The 22,784-nt window shown below is 41.5% G+C and overlaps 1 protein-coding gene across 1 annotated transcript in view; it reads left to right on the plus strand.

Annotated features, from left to right (window-relative positions):
• LATS2 (large tumor suppressor kinase 2) overlaps window positions 1-22,784 on the plus strand; it is a 57,611-nt gene that overhangs the window by 1,149 nt on the left and 33,678 nt on the right. The window contains exon 2 of the mRNA XM_014965975.1: window positions 4,110-4,689. Coding sequence (XP_014821461.1) covers window positions 4,351-4,689 — 339 coding nt within the window. The 5' untranslated portion in view covers window positions 4,110-4,350. The remainder of the gene's footprint in view (window positions 1-4,109; window positions 4,690-22,784) is intronic.

Here is a 22,784-nt window from a genome sequence, read left to right on the forward strand (position 1 = left end):
AGAGAGTGGGCGTCCCGTGTGTGTCCCCCCTCCCCGGGACAGCCTCGGCGTCTTGCCCGCACCCTCCGACATTTTCCGGACACCCGTGTGACAGCCCAGCCCGGGACGGGGAGGGTGGGGGGGTCCCGCCCGCCTGAGGCCTCTGCCCTCGGCCGGGCAGCGCGGCCTCCCCCCACCACGGCCGTGGGGGCCGGCTCCGAGGGGTGCCCCAGCAGGTCGGAGCTGCTGGTAAATGGCCGGAGTTTATTTTGGGAGGTTTCTGCCTGCCGTAGGAGTGGATTTGGGGCTGGGGGAGAAGGAGTGGGAGTCCCTGGGGGTGCTCCCGGCCGGCACGCAGGGGTCGGAGGCGATGAGCCCGGGCCAGACCCCGCCGGGGAGGGGAGTTGTCTCTGGAGGCGAGGGCCGAGGGGAGCCGAGCGGGGGCATCCAGAGCCGGCCAGGTCCCATCTGGCAGCGGCGGGGGCCCCGCTGTTCCAGTCAGTTGAAGGTCACTGCCAAAATTCAGCACTTCGCCACCCTCTCTCCTGCCTCGTGAGTGCTGTGCGTGTTGAAATACCCCCTTCCCCGGCAAAGGCACTGGCGCAAATGACGCAAAAAAAGGTTACTTGGAGTGTCCAGGCTCTGCGGTCAATTACTGCTGGTCTTCCGTGGATGGGGAAGGTGAGCTGTTACCCACAGCGCTGGATTGGGCCAGTGCCTGTGGCTGGCAGTGGGATGCGGGCACAGAGTTACTTTTGGAGAGTTTTGTTGTCGGGAGGAAGGAGAGGAGGAATGATGTGGGGGAAAGTCTTCAGTTCTTCTCACTTTCACGGTGTGCCCACTTACAGGGGGGAGCGTGGTTTGGAAAGTAAACTCCCAAAACGCTCCCATCCCAACCCTCTAGTACAAAGTGGACAGTCCCTGCTTCCATGAATTTGTTATCCAAAAGACCCAATGCAATACCTGTAAATTGAGGGAGAGGTGGCAGTTGTAGCTGTTTCTTAAAACTTCACTCCTTCCTTCCTTATGCAGTGATCAGTGTTCAGCTCACCACAGTGCCTGCACAGTTGTAGACAGGGGAAACAGCTCGCCAGCTCAGGGTTTGGGACTTAGCTCTTGAAACATAACTGAGCTCTAGTTTCTTGCCTGTGTCCCAGCTCCACAGAGCCACTAGCACATGCAGCCTGTTGGTGAATGAAGAAGCAGGAGAGTGAATATCTAGTGCTGCTGGGATGACAGACATCAGCATATAATTTCAGTGTGGCTGGTTGGTTGCTGCCAGAGCAGCAATTACTGGTATTTATCAAATGAAGAAGAATAATCAGTTATTCAAAAATTGTTCTAATGTGATGCAATTAAAGTAATGCTGCGCTTATGTGAAATGTCTTCAGGGTAATGGACAAGCTTCTAATTAGTGCAGAATGTATAATATTTGGGGGAAAAAAGCTTAGGATTGTTTAGTCAGAATGGCTTGCAGCTCATAAATAATTCTGTAAAATCATTTCTCATGGTGGCAGGAAGGCTATTGATATGTTCATGCTGTAGGCAAGGTGCAGCTTAAAAGGATTTGGAGTTATTCAAATCCAGATGTACAGTCAGAAATGCCTAAATAGAATTAGGCACACTACATATCTTTTAAAGCACACAACCCTTTTTATTTTTTGCTAAAAATGCAAATCACGGGAAGATTTTAAAAAGCAGGCAGCTTGTCTGTCTCTGTAAATCATCTGCAATACTTAATGTTCTGATTTCTTGGTTTATTTTACATATGTAGTTAAAAAACCCTTCTGCAAAATATGAAACACGTTTGCAGTTAGCTCCAGTACTTACTGTTGTTGCTGTTCTCATTCATACTGTCTAAAGGATCAATGTTTCTTTCTCATTTAGCAGTATTGTAATGTAAGCTGAGGAAGTTGCCAGCTGGCTTGACCTAGCATTATTAGACTCGAGCTTAGGCTAAAGGTCACAAAAGTTCTTTATGTGAAGCATGTGTGGAAGTGGGAAAGGAGTCCTTTGCTGGAAAAAGGTGGTGGTGGGGGTTTGCAAGCACTTCCAGCGTGTCCCAGGCCTGAGGATTGGCACACAGACTGAAAAGGAAGAACAACCCAGATTCCTAAACTCGGCCATATGGTGCCTGCTGCTCTCAGGAAGAGACAGACAGTTATAGTCCAATTAATTGCTCTGTATCTTTTAAGCACTGGCTAGTTATGATGTAATCCTAAAAAGGCTGCAGTACTATTGTGTTCTTTTTAACAAGGCTGTGTATTATCTTTTGCTATATTTTGTCTAAGTAGAAAAAATTCTGTTTTGGGATACTTCATTTGCTTTTGTCTTCACTGAGAACAATGAAAACTTGATCTGTTATTGACTAATAGCTGATTCTTGCTTGCAAATATCAAGATCTAGATGAACAGCTTTAGCACTTCCCTTAAAACAAGTGACAAACTCTATCCAATGTGCATGTGGGTGTTTATGTCACTCTTAGTCCTCTATGAGTTAGGGTTGTAGGATATCCTCAGAGAGTACTGAGTGGAGGAACTCAAGGCCTCAAATATATTATAGGTGTCTTTTAGTTAACTGAGGATTTAAATTTTAGCAAAAGAGGTTGATATGGATTAATCTCAATTAATATGTGCTCCTGCATTTCAAACTGGTAAACTGTCATAAAAGAGTCCGAGGTCTGACTTCATTGTTGCATTTCAGTCCTTGGTTGTAGAGGAAATCTTGATGTGGACTCTGTACTAATGAGGAAGTGGTGATGGGCTTCAGAGGTGAATGTGTCCAGATTCTCTTGGCCTTCAGAATAGTAAGCTGTTTTATTAGCAGTTAGAAGTGATGGTAAAAGTATGGAAATGGTTGTTTTGTTGGGAAGTAGTAGAGCTGTCACAGGAAGAGTTGTTGCAATGAGTTGAGTTTTAATATGAGCATGTGAAAATAAAGAACAATACTTTCTGGATAAACTCTTCCGATGATAAATGTGCTGTGATCAGAAGTGAAGCCTTTAAAAAAAACAAACAAAACTGACAAAAAACCCCAAACAAACAGAAAAACCCCAACAAATCCGGTCGACTTCTGAGCAATCAAGAGGAACATACAGCATGTTACCATCTTCTGTATTTGCAATTTGGAAACAGCTGAACAAAATCCTAACCTTCCCCACAAAGGGGCTTGAGCACCATTCAGGAGTCATTTTGCAAGTGGCAAAAGTATCAGCAGCAGAAGCAAACTTGCATTAAGCCACGTCAATAGCGAGCTGACGTTTCTGATTAAGCTTTTTTTTTTCATCCCCTTCCAAATGCACCATTATTTAATATTCCTGTTAAGGTGATGCCACAAAGACTTAGTTAAGGGTAGTATTCTTGTTGCAACTTCATACTGCATGGAGATTGCAAGTTAGCTTGCTAGTACCTCAGCTGTGCCGCATAGTTCTCTGCTGCATGTCAGAAGAGGTGCATAAAGCTGTCTCAAAGCCTTTTCTTTTTTCTGTGTTGAGATGCTAAGTGAGCTGGTTCTGCCTCTCCTACTGAAGGCACAGCTAATGAAATACCATATATCCCCTCCTTTTTTTTTTTTTTCTTACCTTCAGACTTTGCAAAATATCTTATGTTTCTGTTACTCATTTTGTTATTGAAATACTAGAAGTTGCTATGGTTAGAGTCATCAATATTTCCATTATAAATCTTTTTCATAAACTTCTGAAACTGAGCTCAGCTAGTGCAAAACAAACAAAATCTTAAGTGGGGGGAAAAACATTTCATAAGCATACTCTTCCCTAATTATGAAATAGGATAGGCTCATCCAGGATTTGGTTATGCAATTGGGTGGGAAATTTGCTGCAGTTAGGTACTGTAAAATTCTTAAACATTGTAGTTTCTAAGGGTTTTATTTTCACTTATTTTGAAAATGCAACCTTAAAGAAAAATTGATTATTTATTGATTATGTTGAGAGAGCCTTTTGGAATCCTATTCTGGAAAGCTGATAAAGTGAAAATCATTAAAGGGAATCCAGCTGTGACAGCTTAATAGGTTAAACTGATTCACTTTCACTTGATTAATTGTCATGCTGTCCCTTCAGAGGCATTTACAATATCAACTTAATTGCATGTACTTTCTATTTTCTTTTGTTTCAGGCACTGTCAGTCTGCAAAATGATGATTCCAAGGATTTTCATTTTCTGTAGGAAACGTGAAGATCGTGAGCTGAAGTAAAACGCTGGCAGAAATTTCATGAGAATTTTGCCTTTTCTTTTTCTCTTCGAAGGATTATGTTTACAAGAAATTGATACCATCAAGCAACACTTTTTCAAAATAAAGTAATTTTAAAAAACTAAGAATATAGCTGTATTTATGCTTAAAGAAAACTGGATTAACAATGAGGCCAAAGACTTTTCCTGCTACTACATATTCTGGAAACAGCAGACAAAGGTTACAGGAGATTCGAGAAGGTTTAAAGCAACCATCCAAATCTTCAGGTCAGGGGCTACCTATTGGACCAGGCAGTGAAACTCCTCTGGACCCTAAGATTTTAATAGGGAAGGATGCTGCAAGGCAGCAGCAGATGAGACAAACGCCTAAGTTTGGACCGTATCAGAAAGCTCTGCGAGAAATCAGATATTCTTTGCTGCCTTTTGCTAATGAGTCGAGCACTACAGCAGCTGTTGAAGTAAATAGGCAGATGCTCCAGGAACTGGTGAATGCGGGTTGCGATCAGGTACGTATGAGTTTGGAGGGGGGATTGTCACTGCCTTCAAAACACGTTTATACTTGAGACTGTAGAAAAGATTTGATGGAAGTTACCAAGCTTGGCAGTTGACAAAAGGCATTGATTCTTCTAGCAGTCGTGTTGCTGTATGACTGGCAGAATACGTGGAATTGCTGTTGAGGGATGTGCCTAGTATGGGGCTAATTAATGTTAAAGAAGGTCATGGTAACCTCTAGGATTCTCTTAGGATTTCTCCAGTTGATGTAGAAGGCTGAACGGGGTAGCTTGTGGGGTGGTTTTTTCCTTCTTTTTTTTTCCTTCTCCTTTTTTTTCTTTTTTTCCTTTTTTCCCCTCAATAGCAGAACAAGCCTAATAGGGTGAAATTTTGTCTAGTACTTCTAAGCTCAGTTCACTGTCAGAAGCAAGTAGAAGAAATGACAGAGACAGTATACGGTCTTTGAAGAAGCTCACTTGCTGTTTGCCAGAAGCAGGTGGAACTGGCTGGATGTTCAGCAAGCAGTGGTGGTCAAGTGCACACATTTCCTTCTTCACCTTCTCTGCTTCTGTCAAGAGCTGGTAGCCCTGTCTCAGATAGGGGATGTGGCATAGAGATGCTTGCTTTTGTCATTCCAAGATTGATGCTAGAACGTATTCTTAATTCAAAAGCTATTCACCTGGTGAAAATGTGGTCTTTCTATGTTGAGTTGCAGTTGTCTTTCATGTGCTTCTGGTGTTGGAATTTACTTCCACCTCTGTCCAGGAGTAGTTCAAAATTTTGGCTTTTAGAGATGAAGTGCTGTTTGGTGTTCAGATTCTTCTGATTGTTGTAGAAAGAAGTTTTTTCCTGTGTGATTGAATGGCAGTTGTTGACAAGCCAAAACATTTCTTTTTATAGTCTTTGATATAAATTGGAGTGATTTAAAACCTAAGTGCTTTCAGTGGCATTATCTTGATTTCAAAACTTAACCTCCAGTCACTCATGTCATAGTGTGAGTCTCTTGACTCTCCTATACCATATTCAGAATCTGCATAACAATGCTAACATCAGGCGTTATTATAAACAGCCTGCATTTCTTTGGAACTGTATAGACATTAATTAGTGGTGTTTCTATTCCAACGAGTTTATGCTATGTGATATGATCAGAGCTGGAGTAGATTGCGATGAAGAAGTGCTGCAGTACAACTAAACACTTCCTAGTCCAGTGAACCAAGATGCTGTACTAAATTACTTGACTGGAAGAGCCAAGGATTTTCTCTGATTTTAAGTATGCCATGAAAACACAGTGTTTTCTAGAACTCTACCCTCTAAATTTCCCTAGCTGTTTAGGATGAGAACACTCCCTGTGCCTATGAGCCAAGGTTAAATGAGCACAGCTGGATTTTGGATTGGAAATGCACATTTGGTAGGTTACACAGACAAATCGTTCACACACAGAACAGGCTTGTTGGACTGAAAACTTGGAAAATACTTTGAGCACACTACAGCACAGACATGTTAAGCCAATATATAAAACAGAAATACCTGAGCACCTGTTAAAATGTCTTGGTATTAAAGGCAGTGTAATGCACTATATATGTAAAGTTTTTAATATTTTTAACTATTTTGAATTCAACATTTATACAACGGTGTAACTTCTTATAGGGCACTGAGAATGAGCCCAGTTCTGACTCTGTTGGGGAGATTTTTGCTACATGCTTAAATTTGCCTGCACGTTTTTGGTTGGTGGTTTGTTGTTTTGTTTTTTTTCCCCTCACTGGCCATGGTCCTTCCATCCTCACATTTAGTTTTTCTCCTTAGCTGTGACTTGTTGCCTGGAGACAACATTATTGGGCCTATCCCTTTGGTGTGTTTGGCGTTCAAACCTAAGCATAACCAGAATCCCATTTGGCTAGAGTCCAGGTAGGGATTCCAAAACTGAAGTCTTGTGGCTGAAAATGCGGGTTTCCTAATGTGCGTCCAGCGTGCACGAAGGTTGGCTGTCCTGGAGGGTTGTGAATGAACAGAGGTTCTTTCCATGGTGTGAATGGTATCTGGCCCTGGGGATGGCATGGTGTGGGATGACAGACTTGATTACTACCTCTAGGTTCTTCCTCCTGGTGCTTGAGCTGTTTTGAATCAAATGCTGAACTGTTTCAGAGCATGGTGTGTAGTAAATCGGCTACCAAAAATGTCCTGTCCCTGCTTGTGAATCAAAGCCTTTAAATGCTTGCTCCATGGGCATCTTCTGTAGTCCTGTAGGCAGCTAGCAGATCCCTGATTTAACAGAGAAGTGAAGTCAGCTTCAGTTTTTTTGGGAATGGTTTTATTTACCTCTGAACCAAATGCTAGTGTGAAGTTGGTAAATGGGTATTGAAGCCCATCCGCTGCCCCCAAATGCCAGGAGCAGATGTTTAGAGGTTAAGGATTTCAGTCCATGAATAGTTAATGGTCTACTTTAGCAGCAAGCCTGCAGAGTACAAGATCTTACATCTCCTGATCCTGCTTCATGGTACACTAATCAGCTCTTCAATGGCTGCAAGTGTCCTGAAGTTGGCAATTTGTCATAACAAGCTCCAATCATGGGCTTTCTAGGATATTGTGAAGAATGAATAGATGTCTATAACACTATTCAGTTTGATCTTATGTGAATGCCATTTTCAAGTCGGATTTGGGATGATGCTTTTTGGTCTTCTAGATGGAACACTGGAAAGTAATCCTAAACTTGTGGGTAATCTGTTCTGGTGGACACCATGCAAGGATTGGAATTTTTCTTCAGTCTGTTAGGCCACAGTAAGGATTTTTGGAAGGATGGAGGGGAGCAGTGACAATTCAGAAGGAACTAGTATAAATTTTAGGGACTGGGGAAATGATGCTCCTATTTATTACTCTTACTAGCTCCATTCATCTAGCATATCTATAGCATGATTAGACTTTACCAACAGCTATTTTACATACTATAAGAGATGTTGCCTATTAGGTAACATAAAGGTAGGGTGTGTAGCTACCTGTTCTGCCTAAGTGACTGTTAAGCTTTAAGATTAAATTGAAATTGGTTTAGTTAAATAAAAAGGAAACATCATAACATTTTATTACTTCATTCTTGCTCTATGAAAGACCCAAACAAACAGGAATTGTTTGTAGGGTGGTTGGTAAACTTAACAAGTATATAAAATGCAGTGTAATTCATGTAGTAAATACAAAATTCTTGTCTTTCAGGTACAGTCACCATGGGTGTTACATGTAAAACTTTTTTAATTTATTAAGAAGTTGCCAATGTCCTTTTAAATGATCCACATTCTCTCACAAAGATTTCTTTTCAGCCATTGTGTACTTATGATTTTGTAGTGAAATCTGGCCCCCAAAACTTAATAGGGACTTTGCTGATGACCTCAAAGAAGCCAGGACTACACACTTCTCTTTTTTTTTTTTTTTAAGAGATACAAAACAAAAACAAAATTACACACGTAATTAGTCATAGTTCTTCTCAAACAAATGGGGTAACTTGTCTGTTGTTTGCTTAAGTCATCTTTTCAACAGTAATTATTTAGCAAGTTTCAATCAAAAATAATTAGTTCAGCATAAATTGTTTTGAAACTTGTAGAACATGACTGCAAGAGGCCAGATCTTTCTTGTTGCAAAAGCTTGAAGCCAAAACCACTCCTAATATACTGTTCTTTAGTACATACAACTCATTGGACTTGGAAGTGTAACTTGCAGTCCCTGCAGAGGGACAAGAGTGTGGAGAGTCTGTCCTGCGAACTGGCAAACCGCTGGAATCACCTGGGGCAACTGGCTGGCGTTTGGGGTGTGGTGGTAAATGCAACTGCTGTTGTGGATTGAATTTTTCTAATGAATAGATGCAATTGAGCATATGATCAGTGACATTCCAGCAACCTGAATGGGCTGTACTGTACTTACTGTACTTCCTTAGAGCATAAACAGCCACTGACATTGTAATTTAGAGTGGGCTGCAGCAGTTCTAGATGAACTGTGGAATGTTACAGGCTTGTCACTTTTTTTCCCCCCTCAAGCAGACTTTTCTTTGATCAAGGGTGCCTTTTCTGGGTGAAGATTTCTAGACGTGGTTTGTTTGGGCAGCTATTTTTAAGAAAAAAAAAAATCACGTTTTAGGATTTTTTTACAGTCTGGGTAGCTACAGTAAAATGCATCGTGTACTATACACTGAATAACTATGTGACTATGTGAAGCAGGGAAGTTCTTATGCCTCATAATTCCAGAGGCTTTTATAAATATCTCTGTAATAAAAGATGCACACCCCACCTGTGCCAGTATCAGAACATTCCGAAGGGGAAGATCTGTCCTTTGGACACTATAATTAGTGTCTTTCAAGAAACTGAAATGGTGTTTGTGGGTACTGTAATGTGTCTAAGAATAACAAGCTGACCATCTTGTTATCTGTGTTACACTGAATTAATGGCATTCACTTCGAAGAAGTGGGGTGGTTTGGGGGTTTTGTTTCATTTTGTTTTTTTCATTCCTCCCTCTTGCATTCCAGGATTCTTTTGATTTTTTCATCATGGATGACGTCCTTTTTATTTAACCCATTCGGCAAAGATTTTACTCTGTTTTGGGAACTACCAGTAGATTTTGGGAAACTTTGAGAATGGGGAATACAGTATCTATCTTGATTTGAACAAATGTTTGCACTTACTTTAAGTGAGGGAAATTCTGCTATGCCAAGCAGAGCTTGGGCACACAGTCCTTTTTATGTTTTGGAATTAGTATTTTGGTTTTTTGTTTTCTATATAGAGTTTTAAGTCATGCTTGTTCACAGTATGACCCTACCGTTGGAGGAATGAGAGGAAGCAGATACAATGCAAAGTTTTGTTTTGGTAACCGACAATGCATGGCTGTAGGAAAATACCTGTTGTGAGCTATTTGTTAAGAGGACAAGGATAAAAAGGCAGCTTGCCTTCAAGGTGAAGGGCAGCAAATTTTGTAATAGCCTTGAGCAAATGGGGGAAATAATTTCATAACATTGGCCTGTCCCATAACAAGATTTTGTCTTTTGGGTAAACTGTGTTAAGAGTTCTGCCTACCCAGCTATGTACCAAAGCCTCAAGGATTAACATCTTGGTCATCATCTGTGTGGTTTGGGTCCAAATTGTTTTGTTAATTAAAAATGGCTGAAGAATGAGCTGTTACAAGATTGCCTAGGTTATTCTGTGGGATACATGTTAAAGGTGGCAGGAGTCATTACAAGCTATGTTGCAGGCCAGGAGGGAAATAAGTGTTCTTGGTTTACGAGGACAAAGAAGGCGCTTTCAAATGAGGACACTCGCTACTGAATGCAAGAGAAGGATTTTATTTTAGCAACCGAAGTAGATTTGATAATTCAGGCCAACAGTCTCTTGTGTGTTCGTTTGCCTCCCTCATTTGAAGGTAAGTTGTTCACTCTCTCTTCTATTTGCTAGCTGTTTTGAGAGCTTGTTTCATAACCTTTTCCTATACTGGTTTTCCCTCTAACCTCCCTTTTTGGTTTCAACCTTTTTCTCATTTCTGAGAAGTTGCCGGTATCATCCAGTGTTCTTCCATCAAGGCGTGTAAGGCAATGTGTTTTCTCACCAACACACCTGATGTTAGCCCCTTAAGTCATTTTGGTTTTTAGCTGGTTCAGAAAGAGAGTGAATCATAGCTTTCCAGGGGCTGAAAGCAAGAAGCGAGGACTGCTCTTGAGCCAATACCTGCCAACACTTCTCTCTTCTATCCTGCTTCTCTTGTCTCCAGTCTTTATATGTTGCCATCACTTCTTAACGATGCTGTCTTAGTGAATACACTGAAATCCTCTGTGTCATGATGCAGGTCCTGCAGTATATTTGGGAAGGTGCTCTTGGATTTGTTCTCTGTGGGTGGGGCTTAGAGTATGCTCTGGTCCTGCAGAAGAAAGAAAAATTTTGTATTTTCCCTCGTATTTTTCACAGTGGTAGAAATAGTCCTTGGCAGGAGCAGGTGATTGCATGTGCTCCTTCATATGACAAGATGTGTCTTCTTCGCAGCTGGGCAGTAACATGGCACTGAACAAGACTGCAGTATGTTTTGCATTCTGCCCTTTATTCTTGTTAGTCTCCTTTCTTCTTTGGCAAACTATAGAATAAATTGCATCTTGGTAGTAGAATTACGTTTGAAATGACAGAACAGGAATCGGGTCCTAGACTTCAGTTGCAGTGTGAATCTTGAGTTATGTTAAACTAACGCTTCCCTATTCCTCGTGTCAGGTAATCATTCTAGAAGCTTGGAAGTTAATATAAAAGTATAAAATTATAAATTGCTGGAACAGGGTACAAGATTAACTTGCACTGGATACTTAAATTGTATTTATTAAAATTTAGTTGCCAGGAGAAGGTTGAACTATGGATTTATTTTTTTTAATGAAAAAGGAAATGGCTTCATCACAGTCACTAAAAATTCTGCATAAGCATTAACTTCAGTTTCTGAATAAAAAAGCCCTTGTGACTAAAAGTGAAGATTGCCATTATTATAACAGGAAGTTGATATCACAATAGTAGTAGGGTGTAACTGTTCCTTTAACATTTTTTTTGTTGTTCTCAGCCTAAATTTCTGCTGTTCTTTTCAGCTTGTATTTGAGAGGAACCAATGTGATTTTATGCTGAGACTGAAAAATAGCATTTCTGCATGGAGGGGGAGGGTGTGGGGTGGTTTTTAGGTTGTGTGTGTTGTGTTTTGTTGTTTGTTTTTTTTTTCTTTCTCAAATTGAATGACACTTTTAAGCTCAGATTTCAGTAGAAGGATGGGATACAAGGCTTTTGCTTGCTACAGTCTTTAGAGATAACCCGAGATGTGGACTTAGAACTTGTTTAATTTGGCCTGGAAATGCTTTTCTGATAGTTGCTAAACTAAATAAAAGCTTGTTTTAAAACTGCTAATTGAATATCAGTAGAATGCAAATAAAAGTCCATGACTAATTCTCATGTCATATACACATATGTGCCATACTTGTGTGGAGTCATTGTTGTTTGGTTTTTTTTTAATCCTTTTTTTTCCTAAAGCATGGCAGAATATAGAGTAAGTTACAATGGTTTTCGTTCTTCCTCACTTTTTTTCTATCTGTACACACAGGAAAAAAATATTTTGCAGACATTTTGAAATTAGTTGATCAGCAGAACTGAAACTAAGTTCACAGGAAGAAAAAAGAATGGGTAATTTCACTTGCAGCCTGTGTAGAGATACTAATACTGTCACCAGGTATGTGAGTTTATAGTAATTTAAATTACAAGAGTGTAGCCAGGCATTGAATTGCATAATATAATCTGATAAACTGAAAGGAACTGCTTTTTCTTCCTTTTTTTTTGGTAAAACATCATTGCCAGATAATGTCACATTTGCCCAAGGGCAGAATGAAGTTACAGTGACTGCATTTTTTGAAAGCATGGCAGTATTATAACTGTGTGTCTGTTTTCTGGAAGTACATAAGATGCTGGCTGAATTCTTACGAGACCACTGTTAGAAGGATAAACAGTGACCAGCATGGTCGTGCCCAGGAGATAGAGACTGAGGATCACGCTGCTGTTGCTCTGAAGGTGAATGCTCATGTGCTACAAAATACAGCACAAGTGCTTTTTGGTTGTGAGGTTGATCACGTCAGTCTTGAGCAGACCGCAGCTTTTTGGTGCTCCCTTGGGTGCAGCATTCAAATCCTGCTCAGCAGCTGCTTGTGGTGGTGGGTGACTCCTATAGAATGTCCATGTCCAAAGTGTACTGTCTGTGTTATCCCTCCAACCTCCCATAAACCAGGCTCCACTACGTATAGTGTTTGTTCTGTAGGTACTGGCAGTCTCTATAACTTGCAAATGCATGTATGTGTATGACTATCTAAAATAGTCAAGGAGAGACACGAAAGAGACCATCAAGCTGAGTTTTCTTGGTGGTGGGGCAGCTGCTGTGTTTTTTCATTTAGTGGCACTGTTCATTAATTCCCCACCATTGCCTTTTGGTTTTGTTGGTTTGATTTTAGTTGGTTTGGTTTTTTGATTTGTTTTGTTTTGTTGTGGTTTTGGGTTTTTTTTTGTTGTTTTTTAAATTTAGCTTAATGAACAGCTGAGCAGGCCCAGAATTTCCTCTATTTGACTTAGGCAAGAATTCTGGCTAGATTGCAAGCTGCCTCACTATGGATATAGCTCCTCTAGAGTAGATACTTTACAATCAAGTACTGCTGGAACAAATGCAGTTCGCACTACTAAAATCAAGAAGGGACAGACACTACAGGTGGTTGTGTTAATTTGTGCCTTATCCTTATATGTCATGTGTACAGCATGTCAACATGTAAAATACATTCAACCTTTTTCACTCTTTCTGGTTATGTTCATAGCCTAATTGCGAGTGTACCTTAGATCTGGTACTTCTATGATGCTTAGAGCGGAAAATGCTAGTCCTTATTTCTAGGTTTTCATCATTTCCTGGCTTTTTGGAATAAAATAAAATTTAAAAATGCCTCTGATCACCAAAGTAGAGGCTGGAGTTGCTGTGGCATTGTGTTCTTTGGTGTTATCCTACCGTAGCAGCTGCAGGCTCACATTGTTCATACTTGAGAGGTATCCTAATTTCCCATCTTCAGAAGAGGCTTAAATAAAGTGTGGTGAAAGTCAATTGGTCAAACTCTTGTTTGGCCTGCTCTACACATCTGCTGCTGCTCACCCAAAATACTGTTGTTGCTGGAATATTTCTGACTTCTGTTACTTGGAAGCTGATGTGTCTTTTCTGATACCACAAAGCTTCTGTTGAGGTGGTTCTGTCAGCTCTGATCTTGATGGACCACCCAGCTACAGTTGCAGCACAACAAAACTGGTTTTGTTCTAGGGATCTTGTTCTGCCATCTGGACTGTCACTGACACCCAAAAGTTGCATGTACGCACATGTGTATTGTGATGACTGCAGTGTTTGCATGGTACCAGCTGTTTGTGAAGAACTTAATCCATAGGGGCTGGTCCTGCACTGCAGATTTCTTTTTCAGTCTAAATAAACAGGATTCTAACGTTTGAGGCCGTGTTCTGCTTCCCCGCAGTGTAAGAGATGAATTTCTCCTGATGAGAAACTTGTGCTCTTCATTTTAACTGAATCCAAGCAATTAAAAATATTTCCCCAGGGAAGCAAAGGATGAAGAGAACAGGAGAGGATATGAAAATACTTCTAAAAAAAAATTATTTCTAGGTCAGTTAATTTTCAGAATGCTGAAGCCAAAGAACGCTGTGTACCCGTAACTTTATGAATCAGGTAATGGCTGTGGTAGGGACAGCCTGTGAAAATAACTATGTTCTGTGCTGCTTAGTCTTTAATTGTTATCAGTGTATGTGTGCGTCTGTGAAACTGTTACTGCGACACGTATTGTTTTCTGTGTATCCAGAGAAATATAAAGGCCGTGTAAGTATGTTAAAATTTAAATGTAGACTGCTTAATTGACCAAACATTTTTCAGCTGTTCCTTATATCCTTCGTTACTCTAATACTTGGTTTGTTAGTTACTTGTTTCATCTGAAGCATGCAAAGATGCAGTGTATTGCTCCTCACGTGCTCAAAACGCTAGAAAGAAGACTGCTGATACTAGGTGATAAGATAGTTAAGTTCTTGCCCTTCAAAGAGGTCGACTTCAGTAGGATAACTGGCAGCGTAGTTACTCCTGTGTAAGTCTTTATATGGTTAGGTTTGGATTTTATCCACCATTTATGAATCCATTGGATGTGGGTTATTTCAAAACAGAGGAAAATGTCAGCAAAGACTCAGATCATTGTTGCTGCTTGCGGCTTCCTTCTCTCCCTGTTCATTTTGTTCTTCCATTGTATCAACTCTTAAATATCCTCAAGGCTGTTCAAGTGCCTTCCTTTACCTATTGTGCTCTTGCATTGTTTTTTCTGCTCCATTGGTTTGAATGACTAATATTCAACACCTCCTACGTGCTTTTCTCCATGTTCCTCTGAATACTCCAAATGAATTAGTTTGCAATTAGTAAAAAAAAAAAAGAAAAGAGAGAATTCTTATAGACTTAAATCTTATTTTTTGGTTTGATATGACATCCTAAAGAATTATCGATGCAACTGTAATGTGACTCTGACAGCACACCCTATGTGTTTTCATTTCTGCATCTTTTCTTCCATTCAATGTCAGAACTCCATAGTCTGTGCATAAACTAGCCACCTGTCCCCTTCATGCTTTTCTTCCAGCTTCACCACAGTCACTTGTGTTCATGGCACCTTCCTGCCAGATGTCAGCCTGATAAAGATGCATAAAATCCAATTTAATCAATGTAACTGGAACTTTGGAAAATCTAATATGTGCAGGGTGTCCTGGTTTGCAAAAAAAAATCTGTGGCTGTCCCAATTGAAAATATTAAAAAGTTGTGGCCATATTACAGACATATTTGAATCAAGACAAATCCATTCCATATTGAGCTGCTTTTTTCCTGGCTCCAAACAAATGCTGAATAATTTTCTCCAGAGATTCCACCTTGCTGGAGCATGTTTTTTCTGATTGTCCAGTGCAGTTTTTTGATTGTGCTTTTAGATGATCCCCCAATTGCCTGTGTAATGTGTGCTGCCCAGGCATAGTAGCGACCAGCTGGCTGTGTGCTGGGGCAGGCTGGGATTCCTCTTTTTCTTCCAAGTGCTCCAGCAGTTGCTGCGCTGGAAGCTCACTTCTGTCTCCTTCCTGTGATCACTTCTTGCACCTTGGTCATCTCTCCCATTCTGAAAATATTTGTATAATGTTCTCTAATGCAAGCGCTAAGTTCATTGAATGCTTTCTTGAAGGTGTTTTATGAAGAACCTGTGAAACATGATGTTGCAGTCACGCAAATGGTGGAGAGAAGGTGTTGGTGCAGTGCTTAACAGGGCAAATCAGAGACCAAGAGCCTAGGAATTTAGAAGCGGGCAAAAGTCCTCAGTCTCTGCCAGGGCACATGGCGAGCCATCTCCCCATACTACAAAAGCAGGACCTCACTGGGAAGTGCCAGCAAATTCAAAGTCAAGCCACAAGAATTTTCATTTGCGTTGGTGTGCCTTCCCCCCACCCCCCATCTCTCTGTTTACTGAGAAGTGAACCTTCAGGGGTTTTAGCCACATGAAAGTAACCTAGAAAAAGTATTTTTCAGTACTACTTTGGTGCTGTAAAACCTTCTGTAACAAATCAGTTCCACTTCTATAGGAACTTCCCTGTGGTTCGTAAGTGTTAGAAACTGCTGGAGGTTGAGAACTTGCTGTTGCAGGCCCTGCTCTGCACTTATGCAGAACTGGGTGCTCAGATTTACTGCCAAGAAGAATCTGTTGCCTCCTGAGCCTGGAACACCACTGCATAGGAGGCGAGGGAGAGTCTGAGCTGCAGCACAGTCTGTGGTGGAGCTCCTGTGTTAGAGGCAGAGCTGCCTTTTCCCAGATTCCTGGGAAGGTCAGAACGTCCTGCTGTGTGTTCAGCATCTCCAGGAACGCTATTTTGGGCAAATAGCAGTGCTACGTGTTTAACAGGATTCCTTGGTTTTTTGCAAAGAGCCATTTTCTTCCCCTTGCCTCATGGAGGAGGGTTTGTGTTCCCAAGTTCATCGCTGTCTACTGGAGTTTGAACTTAGTCATAACTCTGCCCTACATGGACCAAACAACAGCAGCCATAGCATTAGCAAAGCATCTAAAGGAGGCCAGTTATCTCACTGTCAGCTGTGCATAAAACCTCTCTTCCTCTCTCCTATTACCTTGCAATAGGACCATTGCCCAACACTAGACAAAAAAAACCCTGAGTGAAACTTGCAGGGCACCATCAACCCTGCTTGCACACAAAGTTTTGAGTCTATGAATTTGGGGGAAAACCCTGCCACTAGACCACTTTTGGTTTGTTTTGCCATTTTCACATGGTAATTTTTTGGTTTCTCAGTCTGGGAATTGGGGATGGGGAGGTATTACCACTGGTTACTCTGACAGGAAAATGATAACTGACAATCATGAGGGTAGAGGGGAAGCATAACAAGGATGAGGCTGCTGCTAAAAAGCAGGAACTGGAGGTGTGAGCAGAGGAGGAGGATGCTTGGGATTTACTTGGGGAGAAGGGCAATCAGGTAGCAGAGCTGGTCGTGCTGAGTTCAGCCATTAGTAGCAAACGGGTTGTTTTAACTGAAGGAACATCAGTGCTGATAAAGTATCTGCCTTGAAAATTGGATGTTGTTTTTGAAGATTCCTCATCATGCACACTGAAGTGCTGTTTTGGTCTCTCAGCCCCCAAGCCCTCTGCAGGACTGAAGCCAGCTTGTGTTCACTGAGGGCTCATGCTCTGGTGTTAGGAGAGCCCTTTTCTTCAGCTCTGCAGTGTGGAAGAAACGGCAGCCTGAGCCCGAGCAGCCCCCTGGACACCAGGGAAAGCAGCGTGGGGTTCCCAGCAGTGCCCCCCAACAGTGAGTGGCTGCTGACTGCTCCAGCTGGCAGGCACTGCGGAGGAGGAGAGGCATCTTCCCCACCTTCCCAGCCTGTTGAATTTAAAAGCTCTAGGTTGCTTTGCTTTCCTCCTCCCCAATTCCCTCTTTTCCAGTGTTTTCTGTGTGCTTTCTGTATAAAGTCATGCTTAACCCCTCATCCTGCCCACATACTCTGTTCACAAGACTTAATTGCTTTTTGTACTTGTAGGTAACACCCTTCTGTATTCTAAATGCCTGGCTTCTATACTTGTTGCAATGGCTGTTCTTGCTTTTGGGAAAATAAAGGATTTGCTTTTCATGTAAAAATAGCCTTATTATTTCCATACGCGAGTAGCAATCGGGACAGGCATGTTTCCAGGTCAGCCTGGAGATGGGGTTGGATAGTGAAACCCTCTGTTCCAAAAATGGGCTGGAACCAGCAATGTTCTTGATGTGCTGAGCAAAGCTAACTGGCTTGGAGAGAAGTGGGATCCCTTTTTTGGGTGCACGTGCAACATGCTGGTATTCTTCTGCTGTGGAGGGGAGCCAAGTATTGACATAATAAGCACTTTACTCTGTTAAGTAGTTACATTAGTTTTGCAGTTTTCTCATAATCATGTTATTTTGGTAATTGTAGGCATGGGTTTTGAATAAAAGATTACAAAGGAAAGTTTCTTAGGGCATAGTCTGTAACTACAAGTGCTTAAGAGTATCTGAGTAGATGGATGTTTGCAGGAGCAGTCAGTATTATTCCACGAGATTGTGCTCTGTTGGGTACTGAGTAAATAAACAGTAAATGTGCAAATCTTGGGTAATGTTGCTCTATGCTTGTTTAGATAGTCCAGCTGTACTTTGGATTTTGTTCTCCGTGGTAGCTGTCTTGTGAGTCGTCTGGCTCCTTGCCATGTATTTCTAGATTTATATGAACATGATGTGGATCTTTTTCATCTTCGTATTTTGCTAGTTCATATTTTTACCTCAGGCGTATTTTCGAGGTTTCTTTAAGGCTTAAAAACTAGTCAGCTTGAATTTTCCCTTTATCTTCACAAAAGTCACTACAGAAGTAAGAAAAAAGCACAGAAGGGGAATTACAGGCAGCATTAAAAATGTTCTTTCAGAGCAGAAAAGCAGATTTAACATGAATTAAAAACTCAGCTCTGTTTCAAAGTTGCAAAAGTCTTTTATTCACCAGAGAACTGTTAAAGCTAGTCATTTTTGGCATAGTATCGGTCAGGGAAGCGTGACAAAGTGCAGTGGAATGCACTGAGCTGCGATCCAGCTCGTAGTGGTATATGACTTTAGTGTATGGAGCATTGCAGGAAGCGCTGGGGTGGGTGGGAAGGCCTTTGCATTTCATCAGCTACTGAGTAACAGTGTTCTCCTTCCGCAGACCCCACCTGCAACAACAGAGAGTCCCATGGATGCTGGGGTCAGAAGTCAAAACGTGAAGAGCCTACATAGTCTGAGTTTCTGGTAGAACTTGGCTCTGTTCTCTGAGCACTGCTGTGCAGAACGCGGTGAGATTAGAAGGTCGGGAAGAAGAGTGTGTTTGGGATTGCAGGTCAACTGTGCATATCTCGACTGGGACCGTATCCCCAGCTTCAATGTGCTGGAATATGAAGATTCTCAGGCTGAAATTCTGTCCTCATTGAAATCAGCAGTAAAATTCCTATTGATTTCATCAGCCTAGAGCTTACTGTTTATTTTGAGCAGTAGAAGAGTCCTCCTGTTCCACCAGTACATACACATGCTAAGTCCATTTACTTAGACTTGGGTTTTGGCACAGATTTTGGCCTTAAGTGGAAATCTGTTCGAATCCATTTAATATCGGTACCTTGGATTTCAGATTACATGGATGGTTAAACCCAGCTATATGTGATAATTAATAACCAGTTGAGATACTCCTGTAATTTGAGGCGTACTTGGTATTTTCCTTCTTTCTTCTTTAAATGGTGATGTTGGTGTCCAGAGAGTTTTCCAAATGTTTGTAAGGGCATTATAAGAAAACATGATGGTACCTTTCCTGGCAGAACAGGATTTTTGATCTATGACCTGCGTGTTAGAAATTGGGGAAGGCTTGTTGTGGTATGGATCATGTTGCTAGTGTAAATTGCTAACGAGAGTTTTACTGTTCACCTTGGGTTTCACATTTGCATTGCTCTGTTACAGCCACTGTTACATTGGCATTGTGGTAAAGCTGTGTGGTGCAACATCCCTGCAAAAAAATGAGGTCTCTACCCAGAAGACATTACAACCTGAATTGATGTTCCTAGGGCAAGGATGTAGGAAGGTTGCAGCACAGAGAAGATGACAGAATAGTGAAACTTAGTATTTTTATTGTTCACATAATTATCTCTGTCATTCTCATTGTCTGCTTACTTAATGTTCTTCAAGAGGAGAGTCTGAGGCTGTATTGAAAATGTGGGTAAATGTTCAGTGCAGGAGTAAATGAGTAGTCAGCTGGTGGGATGTCCCAGCCCATATGCTTCAGGTTAGAAAGAATGCAGAATTTGCTTGGCAGATAGATTGCTTAGATGGGAGCATTGTAATAATCATCAAAAGTTCATTTGGCATTTAGGATATAGATCCTGTTTAAGATGTAACCTGTCAGATTATTATATGTTAGGGTACTTCTACTCTAGATTGTTAGCTCTACCTTTTTGCAGAGACAAGCTGAAAGTTGAAAACTGACTACTAAAATTGATATACCAGAATCATTATAGTAATTCAAGTAATGGGCTGCATGTGGAACTGCTATGACTATATTACCCTTTTCTTTGCATGGCAGTACTTCAGATAGTTCCAACATCTCAGATACTTCATGATGTGGAACAGAAATCCTACAAATTCCAGTTGTGGAAAAAAATTGCCTAATTCAGGTTTTCATGCATAATTATATATGTGTATATATATATACACACATACTTCTAAGCTTTCTTATCACTGGTCTCTATGGTTAGTCTCTGAAGGTGGTGGCAGATATTGGAAAGCTTGATTAAAAATAATTAATGTCAGCAATTTTAAGAGCTAATGTATGCCTTGGAGAAAAGGAACAGGCAGTTGCAGTGCTTGTTACAGGAAGTGAATGTTGACCTTGGGAGCAGAGTGTCTTCTTGAACCCTGCTGTTCAGGAATCATCGCATCTGTAATTCTGCATCTCAGAGCATTATCCAAGGCAGTGTGTACAGATGGGAGCCCAAGTAAGATGCACACACAGAAGTGAGGAAAGAACATTTCTCTGGAGCTGTAGACGACTCCAAGATGACATTTTGGAGCTTACTGGTGTAGCGTGAACTTGATCATCAAAATACAGAGACCATCTCCATGTATCATTACCATGGAGGCTTGGCATACTCAAAGAGTAGGAACACAGATCTTCTCATGAACCTGCAGGGTGGTGTGATGCAATGACATCTGTTTAACAGTACTTGGCAACACACACACAGGTTAGAAACCAGTAGGAGTACTGTCTCCACCCAATTCTCATAGGGAAAATTGAGGAACTTGGAACTTGATTGCCTAACCAGACACATATCCTCACCTTTGGCAGCTTTGTTGAACAGGTGCATATAAACTATATTTTTTTACTTCATCTAGGAACGGAGACATTCACCAGTGCTTTACTGCACGTTGCTGAGTCTTAGGTTCTGGGACTCTGTATTATGAAGCTTCCCTTCCATGCCATGTAGCACTGTGCTTCTTACTCCTAGTGTTATCCTATCAAACCATGGGCCAGATTTCATTCTGCATCTGAAGTATTCAAGAAGAATTTTGCCCAGCGTGATTTTGCTGCAGACCTCACTTTTAAGAATGTATTTTGTCAAGGAGGAAAAGTAACGACTTGTCTCTTACTGGTTTCTTAATATTTTGCATCCTTAAGATGTCAGAAGAAACACTGCTGTCTTTGAGTAGCATTCACGCAATTGAGAATGTGCTGTAATAATAATAATAATAATACAGCCTGAAAAAGGATTGCCAGTTGTTATTCTGTCAAGTGACATAGGTTGAGAACACTGGAAAACAACGGTCTCCTAAAAGTCTGAGTATAGGCGTGAAGGAGGGAGGTGAGGAACATTTGATCCAGTGCCAGCATTACTGGGAACTAGTAAGCAAATGTGTCAATGCTGAGTGACTTGATCAAGGGAACGGTTTCTTTATCTGCTTGAGCCTTCTCAAGCTTCCTCCTCAGACTTCAGCTGTGGAGGAAGGATGCGTGGAATCACGTCCTCTGCTCTGCTTTCCTCCCTCTCCTTTGTTTCGGTCTAATCAAGTTCAGACTTCTTTAGAGTTCAAAATACAGTATTTTCCTAATAAATATAGTTGCTATGGAATAGGTCCAATGTCTTCTGGAGTCAGTGTTACAGGGTTTTTATTGGCTTGATACAGTGAGATTTTTTTTTTCTTCTTCCTGTGGTTTAAAATTACTTGTCTAACATGTTGATTTATAGCCTGTCATGTAAGACTGTTTCCCCTTGGCTATATCTTTTTAAGATGATCAAATGTATTTCTGAAAAATGTCCTGTTGTTGCCTTGAAATATTAGGTGATAACTGCACAAGTAAGAGAGGGATTAGCTTGTTAAACTTAATATGACACCAACACACAAAATACTGCAATTAAAAACTTTCTTAAAGCACCATAGAGAAAAAAAAAAAAGAAATACCTTGATATGACAAGCATATTCCCTTCACCTGGAAAATTTGTAAGTTGGTGTGAAGGCAGAAGAGGGGCTCCTGGGCTGGGGCTCCAGGAGAGCAGCTTTTGGTGGTGCTGCCAGAGCTGCTCTCTTCCCCCTGGTTCCTCCCGTTTCATTCCCGCAAGCCGTGCCACCACGGTGTTTGCGGAGCTGAGCGGTGACTGGTCAGGGAACTGATCCAGGTTAAAAATAACATTAGAGATGGTGGGAGGGACACCAGCACAATTGAGGGTACAGAAAGGAGCAGAGAAGTTGAGAGCAGTGGCAGCTGCCTTGGCTGTCAACCACCATCAGAGGAAATGCCGAGGGAAAGCTCAGCCTGCACTCACATGCTCTCCTCCTTCCAGCTGTGCTCCAGAGAGGGCCATCTGCTCAGTGCTGTCTCTTCTTACTCCTCCTGTTACCCAGGTCTTACTGCCCCAGCTGAGCTGCTGCCAGAGTTAACCCGAGCTCACTTGGCTCAAAATGAGCTGAATTATCTTCAACAGCTAAGTCACAGGCCTGGGCTAACCCAGGTGCCTCTGGCAGTGAGCGACTGCAGTGTGGTCAGGCAGGAGGGAAGCAGGTGATACCTTGGGCAGAGGGAGCAGTGACAGGCAGCCAGGGACAAGGTGGAGGTAGTTTTCAGCCGGCGCAGAGCTGGAAGATAATATATGAATGCTAAGTTACAAATGCTGAAAGTAGTGATGTGGTTGGTTTTTTTATTGCTGCAGCTGATTTCACTGGTGACTAATGGCAGGTTTGTGAGGAGATACTAATGTTAAGGAGGTGGCATTGAGGAGGATTTTGCAAGGGGATTTATTTTCTTACAACAACCTAAAACACGTATTACAGGCTTTGCACGTAAATGGAGCAGAGCAAGAAAGGTGCTTCTACAGTACCGTGTGGCTCGATTATTAAAGTGTGCCACTTGGCCGGTAGCCAACAGGAATAACGTCAAGGTGAACTGAGTAAAGATACTGCTAAGGAAATACCAGATTAAAAAAAGGACAATTTAAGAAAGATATTGTGGAAGCCTAGAAAGAAA

Source organism: Calidris pugnax, unplaced genomic scaffold (assembly GCF_001431845.1).
Source record: "Calidris pugnax isolate Ruff unplaced genomic scaffold, ASM143184v1 scaffold20, whole genome shotgun sequence".
Classification (NCBI taxonomy): Eukaryota; Metazoa; Chordata; class Aves; order Charadriiformes; family Scolopacidae; genus Calidris; species Calidris pugnax.